The sequence below is a fragment of the Carcharhinus amblyrhynchos genome, chromosome 3, assembly GCF_965287045.1.
Source record: "Carcharhinus amblyrhynchos chromosome 3, sCarAmb.v2.hapA, whole genome shotgun sequence".
In the NCBI taxonomy this organism is placed as follows: Eukaryota; Metazoa; Chordata; class Chondrichthyes; order Carcharhiniformes; family Carcharhinidae; genus Carcharhinus; species Carcharhinus amblyrhynchos.
Window position 1 is genome coordinate 2531572 of NC_137326.1, and position 17299 is coordinate 2548870.

The 17299-nt window shown below is 48.8% G+C and overlaps 1 protein-coding gene across 1 annotated transcript in view; it reads left to right on the top strand.

The window, feature by feature from the left end:
- Window positions 1-8722, top strand: part of LOC145362926 (netrin-4-like) — a 30483-nt gene extending 21761 nt beyond the window's left edge. The window contains exons 6-10 of the mRNA XM_080218620.1: window positions 512-725; window positions 3000-3133; window positions 4883-4951; window positions 6603-6773; window positions 7675-8722. Of these exons, the coding sequence (XP_080074746.1) occupies window positions 512-725; window positions 3000-3133; window positions 4883-4951; window positions 6603-6773; window positions 7675-7811 (725 nt within the window). The 3' untranslated portion in view covers window positions 7812-8722. The remainder of the gene's footprint in view (window positions 1-511; window positions 726-2999; window positions 3134-4882; window positions 4952-6602; window positions 6774-7674) is intronic.
- Window positions 8723-17299: the final 8577 nt, after the last annotated feature.

The window sequence follows — 17299 nt, forward strand, 5'->3', positions numbered from 1 at the left end:
TGAATAAAAGTTCTTTCTTATGTTCCTCCTGCATATCTTGTCCTGAACCTTAAATCCATATCCAGTCTCTGTACAATCAGCTAATTTGAATGGCTTTTCTTTCTCTGTCGATTTAACCCAGTCACAATCGAGTTCCCCTCGATCGAGTCTCCCCTCAACCTCCTTCACTCAAGGAGAACAATCCCAGCTTCTCCAACCCAACCTGGGAACTGAAACCCCTCAGTGCAGGAACCAACCTGGTAAATCTCCCTCCACACTCTCTCAATGACCCTCACATCCTCCCTGAAATGTAGTGACCAGAACTGGACACAGTTCCCATGTTGTGACCTATCCTGAGCTTTGTAAAGGTTGAGTGCAGCTTCCCGACTTTCCTGCTCAATGCCTGGTCTACAAGCTGGGATTTGGGAAAGGGAAAGTATTCACATTTACAATGGCTGGGTTGGAGAGACAGAGAGAGGGAGTTTGGATTGGTCAGCGCATGGTCATTTTCAACTTTGACCTTTCCCCTCAGCTTGTTCCTGCCACCCTGTGGGCTCGACGAACTCCACCTTTAACAGAAGCTGGAAGTGTGACCCCCAGAGTGGATACTGCTACTGCCAGCCCGGAGTGGGTGACCCACAGTGCAGCAGCTGCCTGCTGGGATACTGGGGCTTCGGAGACTCTGGCTGTAAACCTTGTGACTGTGCAGGAGCCTGCGACCCCCAAACTGGCCAATGTCTGGGCAAGTGAGTATAACTCCTTTCCCCAATTCCCTCACCTCCTGAAAATGGTGACAATTAACTGGTGGAAGCTTCACCAGTGACAGAAGCCCTGATAAAAAATACCTCCCGATTCGCCCACAGAAAGTATTGGTGGGCAATTCCATTGTGGAAACCATCATAAATCATAATGTACTCAGTGTAGAGGGAGCTTTACTCTGTATCTAACCCCGTGCTGTCCCTGTCCTGGGAGTGTTTGATGGGGGACAGTGTAGAGGGAGCTTTACTCTGTATCTAACCCCGTGCTGTACCTGTCCTGGGAGTGTTTGATGGGGACAGTGGAGAGGGAGCTTTACTCTGTATCTAACCCCGTGCTGTACCTGTCCTGGGAGTGTTTGATGGGGGGACAGTGTAGAGGGAGCTTTACTCTGTATCTAACCCCATGCTGTACCTAGAGTCATAGAGGTTTACAGCATGGAAACAGTCCCTTCAGCCAAACTTGTCCATGCTGCCCTGTTTTTTTTGAAAACCCCTAAGCTAATCCCAATTGCCTGCATTTGGCCCATATCCCTCTATGCCCTTATCCATGTAACTATCCAGATGCTTTCTAAAAGACAAAATTGTACCTGTCTCTACTACTGCCTCTGGCAGCTTGTTCCAGACAGTCACCACCCTCTGTATGAAAAAATTGCCCCTCTGGACACTTTTGTATCTCTCCCCTCTCATCTTATCCCTTTGCCCTCTCGTTTTAGACCCCCCTACCTTTGGGAAAAGATATTGACTATCTAGCTGATCTGTGCCCCTCATTATTTTATAGACCTCTATAAGATCACCCCTCAGCCTCCTATGCTCCAGAGGAAAAAGTCCCAGTCTATCCAGCCTCTCCTCATAACTCAATCCATCAAGTCCCGGTAGCATCCTAGTAAATCTTTTCTGCATTCTTTCTAGTTTAATAATATCCTTTCTCTAATAGGGTGACCAGAATTGCACACAGTATTCCAAGTGTGGCCTTACCAATGTCTTGTACAACTTCAACAAGACGTCCCAACTCCTGTATTCAATGTTCTGACCGATGAAACCAAGCACACCGAATGCCTTCTTCACCACTCTGTCCACCTGTGACTCCACTTTCAAGGAGCTATGAACCTGTACCCCTAGATCTCTTTGTTCTGTAACTCTCCCCAATGCCCTACCATTAACTGAGTAAGTCCTGCCCTGGTTTAATCTACCAAAATGCATCACCTCACATTTGTCTCAACTAAACTCCATCTGCCATTCGTCAGCCCAACTGCATTGCCCTCATCTGCCTTCTTGGTTACCCCTTCATCAAATTTGTGAGACATGATTTTCCACTCACAAAGCCATGCTGACTGTCCCTAATCAGTCCTTGCGTCTCTAAATGCCTGTAGACCCTGTCTCTCAAAATACCTTCCAACAATTTACCCACCACAGATGTGAGGCTCACTGGCCTGTAGTTCCCAGGCTTTTCCCTGCAGCCCTTTTTAAACAAAGACACAACATTTGCCACTCTCCAATCTTCAGGCACCTCACCCGTGACTATCGATGATTCAAATATCTCGGCTAGGGCACCCACAATTTCCTCCCTAGTCTCTCACCTGTCCTGGGAGTGTTTGATGGGGGGACAGTGTAGAGGGAGCTTTACTCTGTATCTAACCCCGTGCTGTACCTGTCCTGGGAGTGTTTGATGGGGGACAGTGTAGAGGGAGCTTTACTCTGTATCTAACCCCGTGCTGTACCTCTCCTGGGAGTGTTTGATGGGGGATAGCGTAGAGGGAGCTTTACTCTGTATCTAACCCTGTGCTGTACCTGTCCTGGGAGTGTTTGATGGGGGGACAGTGTAGAGGGAGCTTTACTCTGTATCTAACCCCGTGCTGTACCTCTCCTGGGAGTGTTTGATGGGGGATAGCGTAGAGGGAGCTTTACTCTGTATCTAACCCTGTGCTGTACCTGTCCTGGGAGTGTTTGATGGGGGGACAGTGTAGAGGGAGCTTTACTCTGTATCTAACCCCGTGCTGTACCTGTCCTGGGAGTGTTTGATGGGGGGACAGTGTAGAGGGAGCTTTACTCTGTATCTAACCCCGTGCTGTACCTGTCCTGGGAGTGTTTGGTTTAGATACGGGAAACACATTGAGTATTTGTGCTGTTCCATTGCAGTAACATTGTGCAGTTTGGACATAAAATACCCAAATAATCCGCTTGCAATCGCTGATGAGATTACTGAGTATTTGTTATCATTTTTATTTGTCCAAAATACTCACCGGCTCCCTTTGTACTTTGTAGTTTTGAAAATAAACACATTCTGAATATTCCCATTGGTGGTCGGATTCCAGACATGGGCGACATTGCAACCAGTGAGAGTGGGGAAGATTGGAGCTGGGAAGATGAGCAGGGATTCTCAGCGCTCAGACATTCTGGTAGGTCACAACAACAACTTGCATTCATATAGCATCTTTACAGGAGTGTTATCAGACAAAACTCGGCACTAAATCAGGTTCGAGAGGCTATTATGTTGGTGAAAGCGTGGGGTTAGGGAGGGAATCCTGGAGTTTTCGTCTGGCAGCTGAATTCACGATGGCCAATGGTGGAGCGATGGATATCGGGAAATGCCTGAGAGTTGGAGAAGTGCAGAGATATTGGAAGGATTGTAACATTGGAGATTACTGAGATCCAGAGGGGTCAATTCTCCAGAGGTTTTAGAATGAGTAGGAAGGGAATGGGAGGTAACATCACCAGGCTTAGATACATATCTTATACCCACCCCAGTCTCCAGTCTCCAGATCAGAAAAACCATCTTCAGGCACTGGGGAAGAGGAGCAAAGGTTTTGGAAGATAACTTTGCAGACGCACCTATCAGGAAGGACAGACTGGGGCTCCTTTCTCCAACAAACAGACAGAAGGAAGAAACCATTAAAATAATGAATAGTTTGAGAGATAGTTCGGGAATGTGGGACTTGCTCCCACAGGGAGCGGGAAGAATGTGGGACTCACTCCCATGGGGAGTGGGGAGAATGTGGGACTCGCTCCCATGGGGAGTGTGGAGAATGTGGGACTCGCTCCCACGGGGAGTGGGGAGAATGTGGGACTCGCTCCCACGGGGAGTGGGGAGAATGTGGGACTCGCTCCCACGGGGAGTGGGGAGAATGTGGGACTCGCTCCCACGGGGAGTGGGGAGAATGTGGGACTCGCTCCCACGGGGAGTGGGGAGAATGTGGGACTCGCTCCCACGGGGAGTGGGGAGAACGTGGGACTCGCTCCCACAGGGAGTGGGGAGAATGTGGGACTTGAGCAGAGGTGGATCAACACACGAGGGAGAGAGAGGGTGAGGTGAAGAGGAGACGGGAGGAGGCTTGTGTGGAAACACTGACATAGCCAGTTGGATCAAACAGATATTAGGAATTTTTAATAAAGGAAGTAGGTAGCCCTTTGACACTTATTGATAGCAATAATCCAGAGATTGTTCGGATGGGGTGAAATAAAAAGCTGGTTTCAGTAAAAGTGACCATGAAGCTGGTTTATTGGGAATATTGGGATTTCTGGATGAGAGTGTAAAATGGTGTATCTAATCCTCGTTGTAAAATCCCGGGTCTCGGAGGATTTGGCCAGAATGGAGTTATTAATTAATCAGTAATCAATCTCTGTCAATTAGTCTGAGACGCTGAGGCCCAGTCCAATGGGGGTTTATACGTGACTCCAGGTCCATACTGACATTGTTGATGTTCAGTGTGATCTGGAAATGTCCGTCAAGGCTCTCAGTCAGTGTAACTGGGAATGAGCGACACAGACTGAGTCACCCACATCTCCAGCCTGGCACCCCAGGAGATTCAACATTTCCCTTCAAATAAAAGCTGGTGCCTTGGTGAGTCGATGGTTACCAATTCTATTTCCAGCATCTCTTTAAAATCTGAAGCAAACAGATGTAGATGAGACTTGTGGAGTGTGGAGGGACAGACTGTTAGATAAAACCTCCCGTTGCATTGCGAAGGAATGGGTCAGAACACAGGGACAGAAGTTTCACATCAACAATACCAGGATCCCAGACTGGGGGGTTTCCTCACATTGTCTGATGTGTGAATTATCATCAGTGACATTAACTGGAATATTCTTACTCAATTTCCTTGTGTTTGTTTAATACCCACTTGACCCCGTTCTCTCTGTCACTCTAGAGAAGTGCTTCTGTAAGGAGACCTTGCTGGGCGGCGCCACATACTTTTGTCAGATGAAGTACAACTACGGTAAGCGATGTTAAAACCCGTTACCGTCCAGACACAGGGAGGTCCCAGCATTGCCTTCCCACTTTCCAACCCTGCAGCAACTTAAACACCAGCTGTTCCCAACCAGAGCTCCACTTTCGGGTCACTGAAACACACTCCCCAAGGCCATTCAGCCCATTCAGGTGTTTGTGTTGGCTCTCTGCCTCACCCAATATCCCAGATACATTAGCCCTCCAGCAGAGGTAACTGGATATAGATCAGGAGCAGAAATCCCAGCTGAACTCCCCCTTCCCGAATCCAGCACCATGAACTGAATGGCAATCCCCTGATTTCTGCCTCGTCTGAGATGACTTGGTTGAGCACAGAGCTCAGTTGTTCTCTGCTCTCCCTGACACGGAGTGTGGAGGCAGGGAGACTGGTTAGCTACACGGGACACTGGCTACACGGTACACTGGCTACACGGTACACTGGCTACACGGGACACTGGCTACATGGTACACTGGCTACACGGGACACTGGCTACACGGGACACTGGCATTCCAGAACCCTGCCACTCCCCAGAATTAACCCCTGTGCAGTAAGGCTCGTGGTTCCCCTCCCAACCTGCTGTTTACAGAGGCCTTTAGATGGCCAATTAACAAATAGTTGTGGGTCTCATCCACTGAATCCCTACAGTGCAGAAAGGGACCATTCGGCCCATCAAGTCTGCACCACCTCTCCAAAGGAGCAACCCACCCAGGCCTTCCCCTCCAGCTATCCACGTAACTCTGTGCAGTTACCATGATTAATCCACCTAACCCACACGTCTTTCAGACTGTGGGAGGAAACTGGAGCACCCGGAGGAAACCCACACAGATACAGGGAGAACGCGCAGACTCTGCACAGACGGTGACCCGAGCCAGGAATCGAACCCGGGTCCCTAGCGCTGTGAGGCAGCAGTGCTAATCACTTTGCCACTGTGCTGCTTCTATTAACCACTGTTGGCCGTGTCTTTTGCTTTGCGATGTGCACGACGGAAGAACCTTTGTGAGCTCCTTGTCACCTCCGGTTGGGGGGAAAGGGAAGAACCTCGATCAGAGAGACTGGACATCGGGAAGAGGGGGTCACGATGAAAACCAACCCCTGTCTTTCTGCTGAACCCCTCTCCCTTCCACCATTGGCTCCACAGTCAGGATTCTGGTGTCTGTCCCTCCACCCAGCCCATTACTTCCCCAATGCTGGTCCTGAGCACAAGCTGCCAGCTTCTGATTGGCTGCCGGCTCTCAGTCGGCCCCCAGGTCAGACTCCATGGGAAGGCCTCGCCCCGCCTGATTGGCTGTGATCCACTGGGCCTTCCCGGGGTGGCTCTGCCCCAGCAGGCGAGACCCCAGAAGCTCGACAAGATCCCACCCGATGTCCCAAGTGCTGCACCTAGTGCCAGGGTTAGCTCTCACCCAGCTACCAGTCACAGGCTGGTGGAGGTTTACATGATGGAAATAAACTGGGAACCAGGTCCTGACCAGATGTGATCGAGCCCCTGTCCAGCTTCCCCAGGGACCATTCCACTTGCACTCAATATCTTGGTGATGCCAGAGGCACAGTGACTTCATGGTGGGGGGGGGTCTCTGACTCTGTCCTCTTATTAAACTGGAACGGGTTTTCCAGTGTAATAAACTCTGTTCTTCCCCATCAGTTATCAAGGCGAGGGTCCTCTCTGCTCATGACAAAGGAAGTCACGCTGAGGTCAGCGTCAAAGTGAGGAAGGTGATGAAAACCGGCAAAGTGAAAATCACCCGGGGTAACTGGAGCATTTACCCCGAGTCTTGGACCAAGCGCGGATGTACCTGCCCCTTACTCAACCCTGGTGAGTGACAGAGGGGCCTGTCGGGGCTGGGAACGTGGGCTGAGTTCAGCGTAAGGAATGACCGGTGTAATTTTATCTGATCTGTGGGCAGCTTCCCCTGGCCTTGCTCCCTTGCTCACTCTGGAACATCCCCTAGCCGACCCTCCCCACCTGCAAATATATCAGTTAGAGGGGGTTGTGAAACTCTCCTCAATGTAATATTGCACCCCCACCCTGCCACCAACCCCCCCACCACCTCCCCCCCCCACCCCACCCCACCCCTGCCACACCAGCTTGGTATAAACCTCAGTTAGAATAATGAGGTTGAGTTTCTGAGTTATTTCTGTAATAAGTCACCGGATTCTGGATGCTAAAATTAGCAGAATTTTAAATGCGTCTCTCCCCCGTAACCACCGGACACTGGAATTCCCTCATTCCTTGCTGCCCGCTCAGATATCCATTTGCCTGAAACAGTTCAAACGCAAAACTAGCCATGCCCCCCCGCCCCCCCCCCCCCCCCCCCCCACCACTGAACACCACCACACGCCCCCCACACCCCACAGCCATGCCATCCCTGGACATCTCCCCACTGACCATGCACCTCACCAAGCCATGCTCCCCCTGGACATGACCCCAGTGACTATTCATTCCATTCACCCTCCCCACCCACCCCCAGGCCATGTCTCCCCCAAGCTGTGTCCCCCCCTCCCCCCCCGCCTCCAGGCCGTACCCTCCTGGCTGTGTTCCCATTGGCAGTAGTGAACTTGCTGCGAGGCGCTCGATGGGTTAATCAGTCTGTCTCCGTGCCAGGACATTCTTGACTCCTTGAAGCTGAGAGTACTTTCTCCTGTTTCTCTGTGAGAGTTTGTCACTCAAAGACAGTTCTTGTTTTCCTCTCTCTCTCTCTCTCTCTGTGGGGCAGGCACCGATTACCTGATTGCCGGTTACGAAGAAAGCCAAACGGGCAGACTCCTGGTCAACATGGACAGCCTCGTCACGCCGTGGCGAGCGGGCACGGCCAAATGGGTGGCGCACAACCTGCGCGTGGGCTGCAAGTGACCGCAGCCCGTCGGCACGGCGCCAAGCTGAGTGGCACAGGCCACTCACTGTAAAATGCGTGTAATCAGCTCCAGGGTAAAGTGTTGAGGGAAACTACAAGATGGCAACTGGCGCGGTCCCCCTTTCAAAGCAGCCACAGATTCATGCATCTTGCTTGGAGTAAATGTTTCAGTCCCTCCCGCCCCTCTGCTCTGTCCGTCATCCTGAAAGATCAGGAGCTCTTATCATCAAACAATATGGTAGCGGTATTTCTAATTGTTGGATCTCTGGACCTTCCGTGTTGTCCGTGTTGTGTGTGTCCGGAGCGCTCAGCCTGCGCTCCAGCCGGCTCTGTGCCTGGGACTCACATCCACAATGGTGTCTTCACCCCAGCACTTTGTCTTGCTTTGGACCCAACCAATAGATCCATTCAAACCATGTCTGTTTATTTGGCTGTATTTTTTAGTCACAGGTTTCGGTACTTTGAGAAGTTTTGTAAAAATGATTAAAGAGTTGTTCTTGTTTTCTAAATTGACTCTCGCGCTGACCACAAGACACCTCAAACAATAAGCTGTTCCCAAATTGAGTTACCCACCCTCCAGGATTGCCCTGGAGGTCCCCGGAATACAACGTCAACCTAGAGTAAAGTTTATTTACTAGTCGCAAGTAAGGCTTACGTTAACGCTGCAATGAAGTTACTGTGAAATTCCCCTAGTCGCCGCACTCCGGTGCCTGTTCGGGTCACTGCACCCCAACCAGCACGTCTTTCAGACTGTGGGAGGAAACCGGAGCCCCCGGAGGAAACCCACGCAGACACGGGGAGAACATGCAAACTTCACCCAGACAGTGACCCAAGACGGGAATCGAATCCGGGTCCCTGGCGCTGTGAAGCCGCAATGCTAGCAAAATCCTCGGAAGAAAATCCTGGAGCCGTTTAAGAAATGTGTCTTCCATTCTCTTAAAGCGTCCTTTTGTGAGAATGTTGGTGAGATGTGAGGCTTGGGCAGTTGGGGGGGGGGTGGGTGGGGAGGAGGGATGTGGTGGTGTGGAGGGGGGGGATGGAATTGGAAAGGTTCTTAGATCTGTCGGGATGTGATATGATAAACCTGCAGGAATATATCCAACCGGAGTTGGCAATTGCTACTGGGTGATGTTAGTGCGACGGTGCAATCAGAGAGAAACCTTCCCGGATAAAGCACACCAGTTTCAGTGAAAAACAAACAGAAAATGATGCAAGTTCCCAGTATGTCAGGTATGATTTGTGGAGAGAAACAGAGTTAATGGCCTAGATTTTACACCCCCTCCCTGACAGGTTTGGGGGCGGAGGGGAGGGGGAGGGTGCAGAGAAGTAGGGGGAGGGCAGGGGGGCAGAGGAGAAGGGGGGGGGTGGGGTGTCAGAGGAGAAGGGGGTCAGGGGACAGAGTAGGGGGGCGAGAATGAAATTAAAGGAACGGGAAATCGTACAAACATCTGAAATAAAACAAGTAGGCCATTCAGCCCCTCGAGCCTGCTCTGCTATCCCACTATCTAATAAGACAGAGACTGACCTGTCTGCCTTTCAAACTCCACATTCCCATCCCCCATAGCGAGAATCTATCTACCAGAAAGAGAAAATGCTGGAAAATCTCAGCAGGTCTGGCAGCGTCTGTAAGGAGAGAAAAGTGCTGATGTTTTGAGTCCAGATGATCCTTTATCGAAGCTTTGTAAAACGTCAGCTCTTTTCTCCCCTTACAGATGCTGCCAGACCTGCTGAGATTTTCCAGCATTTTCTCCTTTGGTTTTCAGATTTCAGCATCTGCAGTAATTTGTTTTTATAAGAATCGGTCTAGTTCCGCGTTAAAAATACTCGATGACGGCGCCTGCCTCCACCAGAGTCCCAATCCTTGGACATAATGGGCTTTGAGCAAACAGAAAGGTTAAGAGTGGAAGTGGCTTTAGACAAATAAAGGGAAAAAAAATATTAAATAAACACAAAACACTGCAGATGCTGGAAATCTGGAATCAAAACAGAAAGTGCTGGAAAAACTCAGCAAGTCTGGCAGCGTCTGGAGAGAGAGAAATAGTTAACGTTCCGAGTCATTTACACTTCGACTGAAGACAAAACCAAAGGTGTTTTCGGAGGGGGTGGGAACGATAACAGAATAAATAACTGCCACACAAAAACAGAAAGAAAACTGAACCCAGCAAACAGAAAAAAATTCCTGGAGGCAGAGATTGAGATAGATTATCAATAAATAATGCATTAATAAATAACTCAGTGTTGGCTGTAAAGAGCCAATAGGACAGATCAGCCATCATCTAACTGAGGAATGGAGAAACAGGATCTCAAACCCAAGGCTGAGGGTGTGGATTATTGGACAGCAGTGACCCCACATTCCGAGATATTTCAGACACTTGGACAATCTACTGCAGGCACCTCCAAGCGCTGGAGAAGAACCACCGATAGGCCCTTCACAAGATCCTCCAGCTCCAGGAGCTGGAAAGGCAACCAATCCCAGCATCTTCTCCCAGTCAAGACCAGCTCAATGGGCAGGGCACGCCATTCGTACACCTGACACCGGAGCCCCGATGCAACGATTCAACTCCATTGTGGCAGGGGGCTCCCAGGAGGACACTGAGAATACATTTTGTTGGCACCATGTTGTCTGCAGCTGGTGTCCTCTATTGTTACTGAAGCAGTATAATTGACATCATGTTTGTTTTAGTCTGAACTAATGTCGTGTTGTTTTAGTGCTCTCCGGCATTGCAGAGTGGAATTTGATTGGGATGATTGACAAGTCAGGTTATATGACTGGGGACAGCTAGCCTTTCACAGAGGATTCCAGCTTAGCTGTTTCAGATGCTATTTGGAGTTAAGAGAGAGAGAAAGAAGTGTTTCTTTTTCCCCCTCTCTGGAGTTGGAGATTCTGCTGTCTGAGTGTTACTGTTTTGGAAGCTATCTCTGAAGTCTGAAGCTGGAAGCTGTGAGGGGTTAGGCTCACTTCCCTGTTTTTTTTATTTTGAGGATATATCTTTCTCTGAAAACTTCTGATTTCTGTGCATAGGTATTAACAAGCTGGAAGCCTAGCATCACGTAAGCATTCTTGTTTTAACGCTAACTAATTCTGAAGAAGGGTAAATGGGGTATTGCTTTAAAATTGGAACAACAGAGATAGCTAGCTGTTAAGAATTATACTCTGTTATGTTTAAGTACTTTAATTGGTAAAAATTACACTAATTCTTTTGTAATATTCTAACTGTGTTCTTAAATAAACTTTGTTTTGATCAAAGCTTCCCAGTAGGTCAGTGGAATCGTATCTGGAGTGAAATACTTTATGCTCACCCTAATGCCAAAATCAAATGTAAAAGTAAGGGTCTGGGTGAACTGCACAAAACACCTTGGAGTTTCTGGCCTGAGTTTTAACACCTCAAGAGATCAAACATGTCTCTACCTGATGGGAGGTCCCAACTTGTAATGACCAGAATGGAGAATGTTCATTGGGAAGGCATCCAATACAGATCCCAATTACTGGGATCTCACAGAGGCAAAGTCACGGTGTCAGAGGGAGTCACTAACCTTTCAAAAACTCATCTAACCAACCCTCCGAACATCTGTCCCAGATGTGGCAGAGTCTACAGATGGGCATTGACTATCAATCACTCAGAAGCCATCAAATTGAACTGGAAGGAAATCACTCTCAATCCCGAGGGACTGCCAAAGGAGGAGAAGTAAAGCACCTCATCAAAAGAACAAAGAAAATTACAGCCCAGGAACAGGCCTTTCGGCCCCTCCAAGCCTGCACTGACCATGCTGCTTGACTGAACTAAAACCCTCTACCCTTCCGGGGACCATATCCCTCTGTTCCGATCCTATTCAAATACTTGTCAAGACACCTCTTAAAAAACACTACTGTATCCGCTTCCACTACCTCCCCCAGCAGCGAGTTCCAGGCACCCACCACCCTCTGTGTAAAAAATCTGCCTCGTACATTTCCTTTAAACCTTGCCCCTCGCACCTTAAACCTGTGCCCCCCCTAGTAATTGACACTTCTGACTATCCACTCTGTCCATGCCTCTCAATCTTGTAGACTTCTATCATGTCTCCCCTCAACCTCTGTCGCTCCAGTGAGAACAAACCAAGTTTCTCCAACCTCTCCTCATAGCTAATGCCCTCCATACCAGGCAACATCCTGGTAAATCTTTTCTGTACTCTCTCCGAAGCCTTCACATCCTTCTGGTAGTGTGGCGACCAGAATTGAACACTATATTCCAAGTGCGGCCTCACTAAGGTTCTATAAAGCTGCAACATGACTGGCCAATTTTTAAACTCAGTGCCCTGACTGATGAAGGCAAGCATGCTGTATGCCTTCTTGACTACCTTCTCCACCTGCATTGCCACTTTCAGTGACCTGTGTACCTGTACGCCCAGATCCCTCTGCCTATCAATACTCTTAAGGGTTCTGCCATTTACTGTATATTTCCCATCTGTATTAGACCTTCCAAAATGCATTACCTCACATTTATCCGGATTAAACTCCATCTGCCATCTCTCTGCCCAAGTCTCCAACTGATCTATATCCTGCTGTATCCTCTGATGGCCCTCATCGCTATCCGCAAATCCACCAACCTTTGTGTCATCCGCAAACTTACTAATCAATCCAGTTACATTTTCCTCCAAATCATTTATATATATTACAAACAGCAAAGGTCCCAGCAGTGATTCCTGAGGATCACCACTTATCACAGCCCTCCATTCAGAAACGCACCCTTCCACTGCTACCCTCTGTCTTCTTTGACTCAGCCAATTTTGTATCCACCTTGCCAGCTCACCTCTGATCCCATGTGTCTTCACCTTCTGCATCAGTCTGTCATGAGGGACCTTGTCAAAGACCTTACTGAAATCCATGTAGACAACATCCACTGCCCTACCCTCATCAATCATCTTCGTCACTTCCTCGAAAAACTCAATCAAGCTCGTGAGACACGACCTCCCCTTCACAAAACCATGTTGCCTCTCACTAATATGTGCACTTATTTCCAAGTGGGAATAATCCTATCACAAAGAATCCTCTCCAATAATTTCCCTACCACTGATGTAAGGCTCACCAGCCTGTAATTACCTGGATTATTCTTGCTACCCTTCTTAAACAAAGGAACAACATTGGCTGTTCTCCAATCCTTTGGGCCCTCCCCTGCACTGCCCCTTCATCAGGTGAGTGGGTGAGGAGCAGTCCTCCGAAAGCTAGTGGCTCGTGCTACCAAATAAACCTATTGGACTTTAACCTGGTGTTGTGAAACTTCTTACTGTGCCCACCCCAGTCCAACAGAGGATAAATAAACTTTAAACAGTAGCTGCTGGATCAATTAATAATTTTAATGAGACTGTTAGGTGTTTTGTTCGATAAGATTATAAAATGAAATGGAACCAAAGGGGATGGATGGAGTTCAGATAAAATCAGTCATGATCTCAGTGAATGGAGGCACGGGCTTAATGGGCTGAATGGCCTCCTCAGTCCCTCTGTCACTGATATGCCCCTCTCTTTGTTCGATTACACCATTCCAGCGTATTCTTCAACACATTCTTATCCGATACTAATTATCTGGTGTTAACTGCAGCTTAGATGTTAACTTGTTCCCACTGTGAGCACCGCTCCCCATTGGGGGAATCTGATTCCAGCAACGCTCTGAAAGTTTTTATCAGATGGGTCTCACTGCGTGTTGGTTTAGTGGGCCCTTCTATTGCCCTCTTTGTTGTCCAAGTGAAATAGCCAGGAATCCTGCAGGGAGTAACTCACCTCCTGTATCCCTCCCCCCACCTCCCCCCCTCCACCCCCCTCAAATCCTGTCCACCATCTGCAAGGCAAAATTCAGGAGTGTGATGGAACACTCCCCACTTGCCTGGATGGGGGCAGCTCCAACAACACTCAAGAAGCTCAGGACCATCCAGAATAAAGCAGCCTCACTTCACTGGCACCCACCTGCAAACATCCACTCCCTCCACCACCGGAGCTCTGCAGCAGCCGTGTGTACCATCTACACAATGTTCCGCAGAAATTCATCAAAGATCCTTAGCCAGCACCTTCCAAACCCACAACCACTTCCATCTTGAAGGACAAGGGCAGCAGATACATGGGAACACCACCTTAGAAATAGCAGCTGTAATTTGCATAACCACTCTGAATTTGGAAACGGACATGCCTCTGGCTATAATTAATGAATAGTGTCTATCCAGGTATGAAAGCTCCTCACACACGATGCACTGCACTGGCAGCAGAGCTGCAACACACTCTGTCATTGGCATCCCGCACAGCCATGGGTCAGTGCACATCAGCAGACTGGCCTTCCTGTGTTGGCAGGAGTTACAGAGAGTGAAAGAAGATGTGTCTCTCAGTGCCCAATTCCCAAAAAAAACTATCGATTCAGCAGATTTGAGTGAGAATTAATCAATGGAACAGAGGATGTTCGGGGGGAGAATTTCTGATAGAAACGTACAAAATTAAAAGACAGGGTAGATTGTAAGAATCTTTTCCCATTGGCAGAGGTGTCTGAGATCAGACAGGAAAGATTTAAGGTGAAGAGTAAATAGTTTACAGGAATCTGAGGAAAGATTGTTCATGCAGAAGGTGGAGGGAACATGGAACAAGCTGCCTGAGAGGATGGTGGAGGCAGGTTCTCTCACAACATTTAGGCAGAATAGACTATGGCCCAAGAGCTGGTAAATGAGATGAGTAAAGATCGGTATTTGGTGGTCAGCAAAAACATGGTGGGCCGAAGGGTCAGTTCCTGTACGACAATTGGGAATTGAACTGAAATTAGCAGAAGTTCTCTGAAATTGCTAATCTAAATCTAAATCTGTGGGCGGCACGGTAGCACAGTGGGTTAGCACTGCTGCTTCACAGCTCCAGGGACCTGGGTTCGATTCCCGGCTTGGGTCCCTGTCTGTGTGGAGTTTGCGCATTCTCCTCGTGTCTGCGTGGGTTTCTCCAGGTGCTCCGGTCTCCTCCCACAGTCCAAAGATGCGCGGGTTAGGTTGATTGGCCATGCTAAAAAATTGCCCCTTAGTGTCCTGGGTTGTGTAGGTTAGAGGGATTAGCAGGTAAATACGTAGGGATATGGGGGGGGGTTAGGGCCTGGGTGGCATTGTGGTCGGTGAAGACTTGATGGGCCGAAGGGCCTGTTTCTGCACTGTAGGGTTTCTATGTGTGTAAAGGCAGCCTGTATCTTGACCGTAGTTATACTAAATGTTCTCTGTGGAAAGGTCATTGATCTGGGGTGTTGTCAGAGCTGCTGAGTATTTTGAACATTTCTTGTTTTTTCTCAGTCTCATCACTGAGTTCAATAATTTCAGATAATATCCACTGTCTCCATTTTTCATACAGTGGCTGTTTCTGCTACTAATCACACCTCCTCTGGACCTGTCTTGCGTTTCTCTGTTTGGTTTATGATCCTTCAGTCTTACACCATCACCCCACTTTACCATTTAACCTCTCTGTCTATCACAGACTTCCTCTTCTGTTCTTTCCTCCTCTCCCCAGTTTTCCAGATTTCTGCTCTTTCTTAAAACTGGCAAATTTCTAATTTTGTTCAGTTCTACGGAGAGGTCACTGCCCTGAACCATTAACTCTGCTTCTCACTCCACAGATGTTGCTTGACCTACAGATCACGGAAGCTTGTGTTATGGTCGGAACGTAGCTGAGATAAGGACATAAGAACATAAGAACATAAGAAATAGGAGCAGGAGTAGGCCATCTGGCCCTTCGAGCCTGCCCCGCCATTCAATAACATCTTGGCTGATCTGTCGTGGCTCAGTTCCACTTTCCGGCCCTCTCCCCATAACCCTTAATCCCCTCTCTTATCAAAAACCCATCAACCCGCTTCTTGAAAATATTTAGCGAGGCAGCCTCCACCACTTCAATGGGTAGAGAATTCCAGAGATTCACCACCCTTTGAGTGAAGAAGTTCCTCCTCAACTCCGTTCTAAACCGCCCCCTCTTTATCTTGAGGCTGTGCCCCCTAGTCCTACTGTCTTTTTTCAGTGGGAAGAGTCTCTCCACCTCTATCCTATCCATCCCATTCATCATCTTATACGTCTCAATGAGATCTCCCCTCATTCTTCTAAACTCCAGCGAGTACAAGCCTAGTTTATTCAGCCTCTCCTCATAGTTCAGCCCCCTCAACTCCGGTATCAGCCTAGTAAACCTCCTCTGCACTCCCTCCAAGGCCAAAATATCTTTGCGCAGGTGCGGCGCCCAAAACTGCACACAGTACTCCAGCTGCGGCCTCACCAATGCCCTATACAGCTGCAGCAAGACCTCCCTACTTTTATATTCAATCCCCCTCGCGATGAAGGCCAGCATCCCATTCGCCTTCCTGACCACCTGCTGCACCTGCAAGCTGGGTTTTTGCGACTCATGCACAAGAACATAAGAAATAGGAGCAGGAGTAGGCCATCTAGCCCTTCGAGCCTGCTCCGCCATTCAATAAGATCATGGCTGATCTGTCGTGGCTCAGTTCCACATTCCCGCCCTCTCCCCATAACCCTTAATCCCTTCTCTTATCAAAAACCCATCAACCCACGTCTTAAAAATATTTAGCGAGGTAGCCTCCATCACTTCAACGGGCAGAGAATTCCAGAGATTCACCACCTTTTGAGTGAAGAAGTTCCTCCTCAACTCCGTTCTAAACCGCCTCCCCTTTATCTTGAGGCTGTGCCCCCTAGTCCTACTATCCTTTCTGAGCGGGAAGAGTCTCTCCACCTCTATCCTATCCATCCCATTCATCATCTTATACGTCTCAATGAGATCTCCCCTCATTCTTCTAAACTCTAACGAGTACAAGCCTAGTTTATTCAGCCTCTCCTCATAGCTCAACCCCCTCAACTCCGGTATCAGCCTAGTAAACCTCCTCTGCACTCCCTCCAAGGCCAAAATATCCTCGCGTAAGTACGGCGACCAAAACTGCACACAGTACTCCAGCTGCGGCCTCACCAGTGCCCTATACAGCTGCTTCAAGACCTCCCTACTTTTATATTCAATCCCCCTCGCTATGAAGGCCAGCATCCCATTTGCCTTCCTGACCACCTGCTGCACCTGCAGGCTGGGTTTTTGCGACTCATGCACAAGGACCCCAGTGTTGTTCTTCACGAAATACCCACAAAATGTCCCAAAAGAAGCCACATGAACTTGTCAGAAGAGTTTATTTAGATTGCAGGATAGGGAGTTTAAACTGTGTTCACTCCTTGAATGGAAGTGGTTTTGTTCAGTAGCAGGGGAAAAGCAGCTTTTGCTGCAGTGTGATATGGATCATTGCAACCTGCATCTTGTTTTGTTCCTCAACATGTTACCACAGGAATGGGTCAGTCCAGAAATATTTGTTACTCACTTTGCCTAAGGTCTGGAATTCTCTCCCTATGCCTCGCTCCCCCCCCAACACCTCCCCCCCCCCCCCCACCCCCCAACCCCCCGCATTCCCCTCTCTCTCTCTTCCTTTAAGATGCTTCTTAAAGCCAACCTCTGTGACCCAGGGTTTTG